The 15,842-nt window shown below is 36.5% G+C and overlaps 1 protein-coding gene across 1 annotated transcript in view; it reads left to right on the top strand.

Moving 5' to 3' along the window:
- SYN2 (synapsin II) overlaps positions 1 to 15,842 on the top strand; it is a 181,003-nt gene that overhangs the window by 127,511 nt on the left and 37,650 nt on the right. The window contains exons 6-9 of the mRNA XM_062585309.1: positions 3,378 to 3,440; positions 5,780 to 5,922; positions 9,929 to 10,003; positions 14,177 to 14,279. Of these exons, the coding sequence (XP_062441293.1) occupies positions 3,378 to 3,440; positions 5,780 to 5,922; positions 9,929 to 10,003; positions 14,177 to 14,279 (384 nt within the window). The remainder of the gene's footprint in view (positions 1 to 3,377; positions 3,441 to 5,779; positions 5,923 to 9,928; positions 10,004 to 14,176; positions 14,280 to 15,842) is intronic.

Below are 15,842 nucleotides of genomic sequence, written 5' to 3'. Positions count from 1 at the left end.
AATTTAGGAATATAGACTTCTCTTATCTAGATTCTAAAAGGATTCTGCCTCAGAAGATTTTTTACTCCTTCCTTTTATCTGCCCAACATAATATACCTTTTACTCGCTGAGGGAACATGTCTTCAAGTTCACAGATCAAAATAGTACCAGACTTGAGCCAGGCAACTTACTCTGAGTTAAGCTTCCTTTGAAATGAAACTCTGCATGTATTATAAAATAACAATGTGAGAAGTTAAAACTGCTGAAATGAAAGCATATAGACTGAATACATCTTCTATAAGTTTTAGGAGCTGATAAAATACTCAGTGACATTATTTTGAATAAACGAAGATACCGTATTAGCAAACATCAGTTATAAAAATCTAAACTGCTTTTTAGAAAAGATTCCCACAAAGAGCCATGACAGTTTTTCCAGTTGCTACTATTTTTTTAATCAATCTTTTCAGTATATTGCCATGTACATAGATGATATTTACACTTTTATTATTACAGGTATATGCAAGGGTTCATGCAGCATAGTTCTCAAACATACAGTTTCTGTTGCTGTTCTTGAAATTCTCTTTTGAAAATTTTCTCTTAGTTTTCAGTTGTCCACAGTAGAATTTGTACTCTCCTGGATTTAAGAAAACCTTTTAAAAACAAAGCAATATTACTGTAAAACAACCTTTTCTCCCTCAACTATACATTGCAAAGAAAACATGCAGTCAGTAGTATCAGCACTGTTTAAAGCATATCCGTTCATATTTGCTAGATCTTCTTTGAAAGTCTCTCTCTCCCAAGTAACTGTAATGTAAATTAAAAGAAAGTCCAAGGAGACTGTGAGTTTTAGTGTTAGCAGCACAGTTGTGTCATACCTGATGTCTACGCATGTGTGTTTTGTGGAGAACAGAAATTAGCACAAAAGAAAGCAGACTGAGAGGAGGTGGAGGAAGGACTCAAATCACTTATGGTTTTTGTAACCTTAGTGAGCAATTTCAGTTTTTATTACCGTTTGGCAGAACAGAAGCATGCACAACGGAAAGCGAGAGGTGGGTGGAGCCACTGCACAAGGGCCTGCGTACGGTGCCCCACACAAAGGTGGCAAAGTAAGGTAAAAGGAGGGACACAGGAAAGGCTGGTCAGAAACCAAAAAAAGTACAATTTCACCAGCCCTGGATTCATGGGCCTGCCATAATAATAGATATAAACGATAGAAGCACTGGGATATGTTAATATTTCTCTGCCTTCTATGCTGCCACATTTTTGTCTGATTTCTGAAATGCAGTATTCGGTGCCTTCTTTCCCTGTGGCCACCGCTGCTCTTTGTCTGTACTGGGATGTGGTATACCACAGGAAATCTTGATACTGGACTCCAGAGCAAAGTGAACCCTATAGCCTTAACTGATGTTAGTGCATTTTTCTAAGGGAGAAAGCAAAGGGTTTCTTACACACGTCAGTATATACATACATACGTATGTACGCGTGTGTGTTTGTAAGTTAACGTTTGTTCCTGTGGTTCACAAAGGATTCCAGAGCTGTGGACTCACAGGAAAATATGTGGTCCTCTTAATTACAGGAGTGCCATTTGTACTGCTATAGTTAGAGGCCTGCCAGCATTTCCATTAAAACCCCCCTTTCAGTGGTTTATAGTTCGGTCATAAAAATGTGCTGCTGTCCTTACGAAGCTTGAGTCGGGCAATGATTTGTTTCTCTCCACCCCCCCCCCCCCACCTCAGACCAGAAAAAGAAAAAGCTGGTTTTAAAATATGAAAGCAATAAATAAGTAACTAGATGTTGACTACGTAGGACTTTGCATTCCTACAGTTTAAAGAGAACTTAATTTTTAAATTGCAGTATAGCTGATCTTTACTATATGATGCTTTTGCAAATGTTTTTGGCTGTTTTGAGACTAATCAAGTTTTTTAATGATTAAGTTTTGCAGTGCCTTTAACTTAGATTGGTTAGACTGGAACAGCTCTGGAAAAGACAATTAAATGTATTTTGGATCAAAGACTAACTCTTGAAATGGTTCCTTTAATAAGAATTAAATAAAAGTGTTCAAAGTATTACTATTCATTGATTTCTACAGTGCTAGTCTCGGTATCCAGACTTTCCACAAAGAAATGTAAGTTGCCTTTACATAGGTACTGGAACGTGGCCACCGCAGCTAGGTGTATATAGAGCACTAATATGGATATAATAGATATACTAATATTGAGCACTAAGGCTTTAGAGTCTTAAGGTTTAGAGCTTTAAGATTTTCTGAATGGCCCACTTGCCTGTGGCTCTATTCCTTGATTTCAAAGCTCAAAGCTGTCCTGGCAGAAGATAAATCTATGACATCTTTATTTAACTAATGAAATCATTTAACTAGAGGTTGCGCTAATTTTTTATAATTGCAAGTCTTTAAATCAAATTTGAACTTCTCTTGAAAAGAGTTATGCCAGCCCTACCTGTGGGTTTGGTGCAGAAATCAGTGGAAAAAAAATCTCTCTTTCTTCCCTCCACAAACACTGTATAAGCAATTTGGAGGAGGATAAAGATGCCCACTGGGGTTAAAGCACTCAAATCTGAGAGAGAAGTCCATGAAATTTATTGCAGGTACAGCATGTGCCATTAAAAAGAAAAAAGAAATAAAAAAGATGTATCTTCAATCTGACACTGAATAAGTGCCTTCTTACTGTGATTAAACCCTGACTTTAAACCTTACAACTTCTAAGAAGCAGAATAATAATCAATAGTGAATATTGAACTGTTCAGTGCTTCTTCAAAACAAGATCTAACTAAATAATGGCAAATATTTCCTTTTTAATGATTTTTCACCAGAAGGATTTTTCCCTGAATCATAAACTAACTTTTTTAAAAAAATAATGTATCTGTTGTGCACATCACTGCTCCAAAGAACTTTTTTCTGGTATGGCTCTGCAATAAAAAACCCAACCATCTCTCAGACATTTTCCAGTAAATACTTAAATTTTGTTGAAATTGAACCTAAAATAAGCAATGTCACTTGTAATTTTGCTATCAGCTGAGATACTGTAAGATGAGTAATTTGTCACATATCCCAGTTCAGTATAAATAACACTTAGGTTTAAATTAGCTATCCAAACAATCTGTGGATACCTGTTTGAGTACCCGTGTGGCGAAAACAGCTTTGGCAGGACTCTCTGTGGTCATGTTTAAAGTAAAGGCAAAACTTCATGCGAGAAAGAGGAATGTACTAGTGCAAGAAAGACGCTCTTTTTCCTACATCAGTTTAATACATGCAGGCATGATTTAAGAGACTGGAAAATTTGAATTTTGCATGGTTATGTAAAGAACTTTCCTGAAGTGATCTGTATCAATTATCTAGCCCATGATTATCATCCCTAATATTTCTTTCTTGTTTTCCCTCTTAGCTAACAATGCCAACATTTCCTGTTGTTGTGAAGATTGGACATGCTCATTCAGGCATGGGAAAGGTGCAGATGCTATTTATTGCATGTTAGGAGCTTGGGTGTTTGTCTAAAATAATATGCATGTTTTTTTTTTTTTTTACTTCCTGGATATTTTAACTTTTCACCCATCTGAATTCTGTCTCAGATCCCTGCCTTTGCAAAGCCCGACTTGTCTATTATTCAAGAAAGCACCCCTATTTAAGAAAATTCTTAAAACAAATATGTTCTCAGGCAGTCTATGTATTATCCTATATAGGGATGGTTTTAGAAACACATTGAGATGCTTTCCCAAAGCAGAACCTTATTTCTTAATTTAGCTGATTGCAGTGAAACTATTTAAAAGTTGAGGTTTCTTTGCACAACGTAGCTTTGTGGGCCTGAGAATCTAGGAAAGTTGTGCTGTCATTCCCTCCTAGTTTCAGCTTGATGCAGAATTTTTCTTCATTTCCTGTCTTAATGTATTCTCTATGGTTGTTTCATATCACTACATAACTGCTGCTTTCTTTCTCCAAAGTAATTGCATTTCAGTGGTGAGTACAGTTGTTTTGATATTACTTATCTCACAATGACGTCAAGGGACATGATTTAAATCCCACTTTCACTGATATCAGTGAAATTTTTTAGTCATTACAGATTAACTACTGTCACTGAAACCTCTTCAGATTGCTTTAAGTGTTTGGGATTAAAATAAATCAGCAGACAATAATATCTATCATCTTGAATTTTGAAAAGTTCCATGAACAAAAAATTTGCTACTGAGCAGTAGCAAATTTTATTTTATTGATTTTATTGCATTTTATTCAATAATTATGTAACTTGTACTCTGTTATGTTCTTTTGCATGTGACTTATTGTTTTAGTTGTTACTTAGTAAGTCAGTGGAAATTGGACAGCCAACTTAATTGAAGAAAGAATTAATCAGTAATCACTTAAACTGGTATTTTTTTGTGGACTGCATATGTGAAGTATTAGAAACTGTATTCTTTGAATATTAACATCCCTCTTAGAGTTGAAGAGAGATAATGTACATAATTTGATCAGCATATCAAATGTCTTAAAAAAAAATAAATTTAGTTTTTCATGGATGTAAAATAATTCAAATCCCTGAAGATTAAGTACCCGTTGTTTGTAGTGAAATGCTTGATGTCAGAGTTCAAATACAGTTTCTTCTCATATCCCAGTCCTGCCTAAAAACATCGTTCGCAGGAGTGTTGCATTTGTCATAGTTAGACTAGCGTGTATTATTAGGTTTTCAGAGAGTGAACTGAGACCAGGCTTTGGGTCTGGTTTTGTGGCTCTCAATTGGCAAATTACTCTGTACTTCTCTGAGAGTTGAGAGCAAATACTTGGGCCTTCTGACTTCCAGTGGCTTTGCCAGACCTCCATTTCATCTGCACGTCCTGTCCCACAGCTCCTTGCCTATGGGCACTCTGGCTAACAGGTCCCCTTTTAAGTACCAGGTGATAGTGGAAGCAAACAAAACACTGGATGTGCAAAGTGTTGCAAGCATTCCTAATATTAGATAGCATGAGAAATACTAATCCCTCTCCTTTACTTGCCTTTCTGAAATGGTCTTTGGGTCAACATATTGTTAGAGTTCCAGTTTCCCGCTCTCACTTTCTACTAGACCTCTCTAAGTCACTTTTTCCCCACTTTAGCCAGCTTCCTTTGACTTGACTGAAATTGCCATGAATTGTGCCCTTGCTGTCCAAAAGTAATGCCTCTGTCACACTGAGGTTTTCTTCTCCCTTCCCTGCCAAATCAGTATTTCCCACTTTTCCATTACCCTCTTACTTTAAGATGTTAAAATTTGGTGGGTTTAGTACCCATTAACAATCTCTTACGCTGCGTTCTGCATCTAGGAAGCTCTAATCCTAGAAAGCCTGACTCCTCACAGAGAAATTTGGAAAAATGGGAAAAACTAGTTCTGCTGTCCTGAACCAACCCTCTGTGCTCCATGTGAACGGGCACTTGTCAGGATGTCACGATCCTTCATCTTCTCTGGAGGAGACATAAATTGAATAGTACAAGGTTGGCTCCATACACACTAACACATTCATTTCTATGTCCAATTTAGTCAGTCACCAAGAACAGACTAAAATACCACTGTCTGCAAATTGTTTTCTACAGCAAAATGGGAAAATATTATTTTTTCTAGAAAAAAATAGATACTTTAATGCAGGAATTCTTTTGTCATTTTTCTGAATAGAAATCAGATTAAAATATCCAGTTATTTTATATAAAGTAATGCTGTCAAAACCCATATTTCTCATGAATGCCATTTGCAACTGAATTCTACATTTTATTCCTAACTGCTGTTTTTTCTCTTCTATATGCTGTTTACTTGTGCTATGGTGCCTACAGATCAAGGTAGACAACCACTACGATTTTCAGGACATAGCCAGCGTGGTAGCACTTACTCAGACCTACGCCACTACTGAACCCTTCATAGACTCCAAATACGACATCAGGATCCAAAAGATAGGCAGTAACTACAAAGCGTACATGTGAGCCAAGAACTTACCTTCTTTCATCCTTTTATTTCAAAATTGTTAAGTATTGATGAGATTAAAACTGTTGGATGAGTCTCTCAATTGATATGTGATGACTTTCTAGGTATTTTAGACTTTCTAGGTTTATCAAAGCGTTTTTTTAAAATTTGATTGTCATTGGGAGGAGGTGAATAAAACAACAGGTGAGCCTGCCACAATTCCTGCTAACAATTATTTATATCATCGTATAAAATTCTATTCTATTCTTCCTTTACCGTAACAGATGTAAGAATTTTAATCATACAGTGACTTTCACATATTGGATGAAAATTATTCTAATTTTAGAAGAGCCATTGAAGGCTGCATCCTGTTAAGAGATCATTACTGTACGAGAGGCTAAAAGGATGTTTCAGAGACAACTTTAACTAGAGTAGCAAGACAGACTACTATGTATCAGTTTAGCTATGGTTACTGTCTTTTTGCATATTTTTACTCTATTTCAATTATCAAACAATGTAATTTGACATACACTCACTTCATTTACGTTTATATATATTTGTTCCTTCATGCTTGCAATTCTGATACAAGAAAAATATACCAAAACACAGATAAATACACAGGCACACATATCACCAGGGACTCTTGTAACACTGGAGATACAAGAGGTTTCTTGTCTGTTGACATTAGAATAGAAAACAGTAAAATATAGACAGGTGTTTTATCAGTAAAAATTACTGAACTCCAAGCGACCCATAAATATTAAGAGAAGCAGAAGTAGGAACTGGGTTAAAGAAAATGCATAAAATGTTCTTGTGATATTAAGAGTAGAATAAGCAGGAGGTCTCAAGTAATTTAGAAACAGCCAGTTGATGGCCTTGCTTGCCCTCTTCTTCCAGTTACTACAGCTGTCTTTCTCTACCTCAGACCCTTTCATACAACCACTTATGCTTCTTCAAGGCTAAAATAATGCTTTTCTCTCTTGTTGGTATTTTGATAGGCAGATTTCTTGTACTGTGCATTACTAATCTCTCTCCTCCCCTGTTTATAATATAGAGTTGATTTGTCTCTGTCTTACAGCTCTGAAGTGGCAATCTTAGCAATAAAGCCCAACTGTTAACAGTTATGACACACTCCAAGATACCAGCAGGTCAGATGCTTGGTGGTCCACTCCCTGTGGTAGAACTCAGAGCACTGCATTTTGTAGGAAAGGGCCCTCCATTTTCCTTGACTTGGAATTAAAATTCTGTTCAGTCTTTAAAATAACATTTGTAAGAATCAGCCATGGTATATTTATCGCTTTTAAACATAAATGTTTCTTCTTAGAAGAAGAAGCAGTTGACCTAAGAGACTGCAAAGATAAGTTAAAATGATAGCACAGTCCTCTTACTTCCTAATTCTTTTTAAAGCGGTACTCCCTAAAACCTATGGGTTCATCCAAATGCTGAAAGCCTAATAATCATTTTTTTCTCTAGATTCTTTCATACATTTAAATCACAAAAAACATAAATGGTGATCCATTGTTAAAAAGCATCATGAAAAGAGAGTATTTACCAAATGTCTGTAAAATTTTTCATACGCATACATATACATTATGTCAGTAGTATATTGTTTTACAGCTGGTTCTCATTTTCTTCTGTGACACAGGAACAGAGTACTTAGAGAGTTACCACAAAGAATACCAGTGAACATTTATTTTTGTAGTTTAAAGAGAGCTATTAAGAGCTTCAGTTTTATAATTTGTTGGGAAATTGTGGTATGAGTGGATCCATGACTCACAAAACACTGGTACTTGGCATCTGTCAGTAGAGATCATAGCCAAAAGGCAACATTGGATTCCTCTAAATACCCAGTTCCTCAGAAATACTTGACTATGCTAGTACCATTACAGAATTCACATGACTTCAAGGAAACAGAGTTAAAAGAGCCAAACACAATAAATAATAATAAAAAAAAAAAAAATAAAAAAAACAGAGAAAACCCCTTTCTGTTTCCAAAATTAATACATTGAATCCATAACAGTAAACCAAAATATCAATAAAACAAAAGCTTTTACCTTGTGTATGGCTAGGCTGCCTACACAAGAAGTGCAGGTAGTCATTTCTACATATTTTTATAATGAGAAGATAGTGTGCAGACAGTTTGGATCACTTAGGTTAAACGGTATGTAGCAAAGCAGAGGGTGTTGAAAAGGCCAAGCCCAAGTTACTACAAAGTGCTTATGCTAATCATAATTCCTTCTCCATTTCCTAACTTTAAAGCAGTTCTTCATATACTGCAAAGATTAACTCAAGTGAGAACATGTTAAGCTGAAGTGTGGTGCACTCAGATACGTTAGGAGTTATTTTCTATATTATTCAGTATTTAATAGAAGAAGAGAAAATAACGATGCAAAAGCACATTTAGCAATTATGAGAACAGAAGCACTGAAGTTGGGGAGCCTAAATATTTCCATAGAGGAAGTCATATATGAATGACTGGAATTGTATCTAAAGTTTAAAAGGCTAGATGGTCTGGTCTGGTACTTCTGTGTGGTCTAACCAAAGAGCTCTGTTTTGGAGTGCATCTTTGTCACAGACTTAGGACTGGTGGCTGCACCCCACAAGCTCCTCCTTTGCATTTAAGAGATAGCGAACATATGAAAAAGAGAGGATGTGAAGAGCTTGCCAAGATATTCCAGCTCAGCCTGTGTCCATAGCATGCCTCATCGGGTCCCTGCAGCGTCATTACAGCCAGCCACACAGCCGGTCTTGAGACTTTCTCAGATTCAACAGGCAACATTTCAGCCTTTTGAGTGAAAACCTGCCTTTAAGCAAACCACCTTTTCTTCTCTACTCAGCTGTGCTGAGATTGCATCAGTGCAGACAAGAGTCTTGAACTAAATACTAGCTAAAAGTCTTACAGGCAGTATATCTTTTTTTTTTCTTGAATTGATCACATCTTGCTTCCTGAAAGACGCCTTAAATAATACTGTCCTTGAGAAATCTTCAACAGAGTTGGATTTTGAGTTACGAAAAGTGTAATCTCTCTGATTCAGAATATATATGTGTGAATGTATGTAGAATAGTAGGGTAATTGGCTTAATAATTAGTAAGGGTGTACCTTCCCTTCTGCCATCAACAAAAAATATGCTGCCTCAGAAGGACTTTATGCTTTAACATTCAGCTAACTTTACAAGACTCCTATAGAAAGGTCAACATTCAATTACTATTGACCCTCATAATTAGATTAATAGAAAAATGGGGAGAATACCACTTCTGCTGCCTAGTATACTTTTAATAAATTACAGATGTGCCTGTTATTTTACTAACTGGAAGCAGTTCATAATTTATATCCTTAGCCTATTCCCAGTATAGTATTTCTGTTTCAGAAAACAGTAATCTTCCCAGCCCTAGTAACAGTCTTAAGGTCTGGAAAAAAAAAACAACTTTATGTGAAAAGATTTTTTTTTTTCTTAGAGATAGAAGTGGTAAATTTGAGCCTTGAAATAAAGATGTTTGGATTACATGAGTAAACTAGCAAAGAGAGAAAAGTGGATGAGAAACCAAAATGCAGCTCTAAAGTAAGTTCTAAGATCACAGTTAAACTTTGGAGAAGTTACAAAGATATCTTGGTTTAAGTATTGGGGCCTAACTCTCCAGTGCTATGGATCTGAAATGAGAACTTAGAGTATATAAAGTAGGAGTATAGTATGTTACAGGCTATTTAATACATTTGTAACTGATAACAGCTTATTGGTAAAACTTTCGCTTAATCATAGCATTCTTTAAAAATAAATCTTAATAAAGGGAAAACCAGCTTCACAACATCGTACTTTATAACATTCCTACAGTGAAGTGAGAGTTATTGACAATTGTATGCTTTTTAGAATCCTTCACTTTTTAGATGACTTTATAATACTAAGCTGCCAAGTATGAAAAAGATGTAAATACCGCTACAATGTTCATACGAAAATCAGGAAAATTTAGGAGAGAGTGAAACTATAAAAACATTGGCTGTCTTTGTAATGTTTCCCCCCTTTCAGGCGGACTTCCATATCCGGCAACTGGAAGACAAACACGGGCTCTGCAATGTTGGAACAAATTGCTATGTCAGATAAGTAAGTCAAGTCTCATGTATCACATTGCTGATGTGCAATTCATGGTAAATGAATGTCCCCCAGTTCATTTGCAAAAAAAAAAATTTTTGAATTACATGAAGGAAGTGAGCCAAGAGTTTTTCTGTGAAGTTTTCCCAGGTTTAAGTACCCAAAGTACCAGGCTTAGGTGCTTAAGTATACCTTTGGGTTCCTAAATCCACGGTGCACCTAGAACTACTGGAATGCTCAACCTTCTGCTCATTTTCACTGTTTCCTTTGTCACCTTCTACCTAGTGATCTTCCTTCATGTCCTTCATGCCCCGTGCCAGTGTTTTAAATTTTCCTCTTCTATCCTCTTCTATATCTCTTCAATCTGATCTCAACTTTGCTTTTTTTTTTATTTTTTTTTTTTTACTTTCAGTCCAACTGAAATGCTGCTTTTTCAGCAGTTTTTTTTTTCCACTCAACTGAGTGAGTTTTTCCCCCAAGTGCTGGGATATACTGAGGTTTTTTTTTCCCTCATGTTGTCATTCCAGCTCTGCACTTTGGCTTACTCTGGTTCTCTTTTTCTCTTCCATCCTTACACTGGATACTTCTTTGTAATCCAGTCAGTTATGTTCTCCTTGCAGTACCATTTTGAAGCTCAAATCTATGACAGCAGGTGATGTTTCAATGTTGTTCATATGCTCCAAGTTGCTCTGCAGTACGTAGGCCTCTTCTTCCTGCAAAAGAAAGATGTGACCCTCTTTGGCTGTGACTTTTCTTTTGTTCAACTTCTCTGAAGGTTTCTACCTGTGGGAACTAAACAAAGTCTGTATAATAAAAGTGTCATTTAAAAGATGTTCTTAATTCAAAAAAAAAAAAAAAAGTATAAAGTTCAATAGTAGTCTTTTTCTGTTTTTTTAAGTCTGGGACCTACAGCAGCTTGGTCTGTCTTACGAGCTGAGAGACACACAGGACGTGAACCATTGCATACTCTGAAAAAGGTGAAAACAAATAAGAAGGGAATTGGAACTTCTTGCTGTCCAGCCCCAACCTTTTCTGTCTAGACTGTGTCCTCACTGGTCTCCCCTTGGCAGATGGAGTGGAGCCACATTATTTTCTCATTCCCCTCCCACCTTCCTTGAGAAAGTGAGGTTATGCCTTCACTGAGAGAGGAAAAAAGAAGTATTTTTTAGTGTGTATAATTATGGTCCATGAATTATTCCTCTGTAAAAACACAGGCGCTTTAGTTTTGCCCTAAGGAAAACCAAACAATATCAAGTACGGGCAATGAGCATGAAATGCTAACCTTGCTTAGCTAACTCGCTGCAAATGCTTTGTTTCAGCTTCCATTTTTGAATGTAAGATGATTAGAGCATAATAGATATTTTCCCATAAAAACACAATAACCAACAAACCAAACCAAATCTTCTTTTATGCTGATGAAGACAAAAGCATAGAAAAGATGGATGTCGTCTTGTAGCAGGAAGGGGGTATGTTTCATATGCCCACATTTCTTGTTTGATTACACTCTGAAATGTGCACAGCAGAGCAAGAAAGAGAACGGAAAAGCAAATTTTTCTGAAGTCAAGTTTTAAAGGCATACCAAAAGTAATCAAATCCAGTGCGTGTGCTTTTCAGCACGTTTATAATACATCTCATGATTTAAGAAAATCCACTGCTGGGGTTGACAGTGTTGACTGTATAGAAATCTTAGTCTAGAAATGCAAGAAGAAGAATCTGGAGCAGTAAGGGACAACGACTAAGCAGAGAACAAGCACGTTTCAGTGTTACATGTTCTTATTGACCCCTCTGTTTCAGACATGTGCTGCTTTCCAGGTAGGATCAGAAGAATATAGAGCTGTTCTAGTTGTGCATATCTCACCTGGCACCCCAGATGTTTAATGTCAGCCATGGCACAATACTGTACTACCTGTCAGTTCTGAGGATGCTGCGCACTGTATTGGCTCTGGGGGAAAATAAGAACTGTGATCTCAGGTTAAACCTACTGTGCAAGCCTTGAGTTTCAAACACGACAGGCTAGTCCAGCCATGACCTTTTTTTCCAAATCTGTCATTTTCAGCTCTGTATTTGTTGGCAGGAAATAGACTTAAAAATGTTCTTCATTCCATATGATTGATACCTCAGTATTTTAAAGATAAGGTGTTCAATTTTTTTTCATATAAAACTTAGATACTTACTACTAACGTTTTGCAATTTTCGTGACTTGCTGAGATGCATCTTGTTATTTTACACGCACACACACACACACACGCACACAAAAGAAGTTGTTTGTAAGCAAGTGCATGCAAGCAGTCCAATCAGTCAGTGCACCTACAGATGCTGGAATTATCAGGCATTCAAAAAAATGTCCTTTTTTGGACAAAAAGTATTTTTCACATAAGAAAAAAATTATTTTCTTTGCCAAAATGTTACCATTAGGATTTTTTCAAACAGTTGTATCGATCAACAAGAAACTTTTCCACTGGAGCAGGCTTGATATAAGAAAAGATACAGAATGTGAAGTTCTAAGTTTACTTGGAAAGGATGCTATTACTTGGAAAGGACGCTATTACTGAAGATATATATATTTGAATAAGAGTCTTTCTCACAGACCAGCAGTAGTTTCCTTTGATTCTATAGTGAAGTTAATTGCTATGTTTATTAGCTCATTTTGCAATGGAAAATATTATGATGTGGCAAATTTATCATTACGGCTCAAAAGCTGGATCAAGAAAGAGCAGGACATGGTCTGTAAAAGGAAATAGTTCTCGTTTAAACTCAAATAGTGAAAAAAATTATGATAAATGACTACTTTAAACTGATTTTTCTTTTTTTTTAAGGAAAACGATGTGATATCTGTGATATCTGGCCGTATAACCTCTTTCAAGATCATATCATCATTTACTGCTGCCTAGGCACAGCTATGCTATTAGTTAATGAAAGTTCTCAATACTATTTTGTGTCTATGAGCTGATGTTTCTCATTGAGCAAACATATACAACTTACATCACCTCAGCATGCTCTCAGTAAAGTACTGTGACTCCCTATTTATGTCAGTAACAGTCCTGTACTTGATCACAGGAACTGCCTCACTCTTTCTAACAAGTCTCGCTTCATTCCCATGTTAGTCAGATAATCTCTCTATTCGTAGGATGGATACAGGTCTTAAGGCAAGAAAAATAAACTACAATACTGCTTGTAGACAGGATAAAATGTCCATTCCTCAGTCCACGTTTCTTATGATGAGGTTAGAAATGAAATGCAAGAGCTCATGTGTTTAATATTGTATGAACAGCTATCCTTTCTGTAGGATTTGTAAGCATTCTTCATAACTTTTTACAACTTCTGTTGAATTTTAGTGTAATTGTCTATAACAATGTGAAAAATATTACGCTTGGCTGAGTGCTGCACAGCTTTTACATAAAAGTGTCATGCAGCTGCTTCTCTTGTATCGTCTTGATGGTTGTTTTGTCTTGCTTTTTCTTTTGTCTTGTTCAGTGATGTATTTATAAAGCAATCAGCACTACTTTGGATTCCTGCATAGGCATTGCTAAGCTTGGGTCAGTCGTTTGAGACAGAGACTCTCATTCTAGTTTCCTTGATAAGAGAATAAAACCCAGACGTAATTAAGTACTCTACCAAGCCTATTAGGGAAGAGGACTGTCACACTTGGATTTGTGCACAGATACGGAAATCTGAATTTCACAGGAAGGTAGAAGCCCTGTTACCTACTTTCTAAAACTCATTGGCATCACTCAAGTCATGAAAATCGATCATCTGATAAATCCTCCTTCTGTGGAGTTTCCAAATAGCATTTAGCCCCAACTGCCAAGTTGTACTAGCATAAGGGCAGTGGAAACACAGCACAGGATATGGCTATATGCTGTTTATGTTCCAGCATATCTCATCTTCAGGTTACTCACAGTTTAGAGCAGACACATGTTTGGACCAATACAAGCTGGGACTGAAGCCAGCATAACACTACGTCAGGATATGGAGCCACAGCTTTTATGGGTTCTACTGGGAAAAGCAGAATAATCGGGCCAGTATCTTTAAGCTGCTATTCCGGAAAATGCAAATACTGTAAAACTGATGATACTGTGAAAATTTGGAATTTGAAGCAAGCATTATATAAATTACATCATTACGGTAAGCCTAAGAGACTGGTGAGATGAGATACTCATGGAAAAAATTATTTTTATATAACAGGTACAAGCTTTGGGTCGACACCTGTTCTGAAATATTTGGTGGTTTGGACATCTGTGCTGTTAAAGCTGTACATGGAAAGGATGGAAAAGATTATATTTTTGAGGTAAGCAATCCACCACTTTTCAGTATATGCAAATACAAAACTTTTGTAATGGTTAGGCATTGGCTTGTTTGCATTTCAGGAAAGGCAGTGTATTTTTAAGCAGTGTTTAAATCATAATACAAAAGCCACATGTCCAAGTTAGCGGCAACATTTGCTGGAAAATGTAACCGTATCACATGGTAATGTTTTTTAGTGTCTGAGGAAATGTTCATAGACTACAAAACAAAACCAAATGTAGATGTCATATTTTCCCAACCCTTATGATTTCTTTCCTGAGCAGGCTTACCAGTCTTTTCTGGAAGACATATTGACACCATTATCTCAAGGGAACCCCAACAAAATTATACTTTTATATGGAAAGGGAAATCAAGAAAGAAGAGAAAACTTTACTTTTTTTCAGCCTAAATGTGACCTTGAAGATCTGGTTTCTCATGATCCATCAATATATGATGATGCTGCAGATCATTTGGAAACGTTTAAGTTTCTTATTTATCTTAAGTTTACTATGAATAAATGTAACTCTGTCTAGTCATAAAATAAGCTATCAAAGCTTACATATCACATAATTCAGGATTTCCTCAGCACCATCTATATTCAGAATATATTCAGTCTGAATTTTATTCAGACTGAAAAGATTTCCAGAGTCACCCGATTCCAAAATAGAATTATATTTGCTAAAGCAAAAGCATGAGTATTTTTTCCAAACTATGGGAGTAATCTGGGATCCAGAAGGGGATTTTGGCTGGACTCTCTATAGTGATGTGTATCCATTTATAACATTTATACATATATATGAGTATCCATTTATAATGTAGTGTACATTTTTGATTTGTCACAATGGTAAACAGCTCTACTTATTTTCTTCTTGTCTAGCTGCACGAAGAAGCAGCACAAATTTAACATTGACATTGTTGCAAGTGCTGAGATCTCCCAAATCAATCAATAGCAGTTTAAAAGGCTCAGCAGCTTGCAGAAATCGTCAGCAAAACAATTAACGTTGATTACTCGCTTCTGAGATACTGAGGAAAATTTGAGGAAGACCAGTTTCCTTCTCTGCCTGGCTGTGTCAGGCATTAGGAGACGTTGTATCTTATCAGGATGAAAGAAGTATTCCAGACTAAACTACCTTTTTTTTAATTCCTTCATATAGTTCAGTGTGTGTCCCCAAAAGTTCCTGTTAAATCTGTAATGCTTATCCCAGTGAAATCTGAGATTTGAAAGACTGAAAAAAATATGTTTTACTCTTTCTGAAAACACGCCCCTCTGACTTCTGAGGAGACGATACAGAGGAAATTTCTGAACATAATTTTTGTCATGTTTATGACTTCACTATCATACTTGCCTGTAGCCATGGGTAGTCTCAGGCATCTTCTGCCTCCTGCGAAGGTATTGGTGTCTGCTTACAGATAAGCTTCTCTGCAGCAGTTGGTCTTTGGCAGCCTCACACACACCACTGGAAACTTTATAAGATACTCTGCACACTCTGTGGCCCCTAAAAGTCTCAGAGGATGAGTCTCACTCTCAGAAAGACTCTCAGTCTTTCTCCACACACTGATTTGTTTG

This window comes from Rhea pennata, chromosome 12 (assembly GCF_028389875.1).
Source record: "Rhea pennata isolate bPtePen1 chromosome 12, bPtePen1.pri, whole genome shotgun sequence".
NCBI classification, from domain to species: Eukaryota; Metazoa; Chordata; class Aves; order Rheiformes; family Rheidae; genus Rhea; species Rhea pennata.
This window is presented reverse-complemented; position numbering and strand designations above follow the sequence as displayed.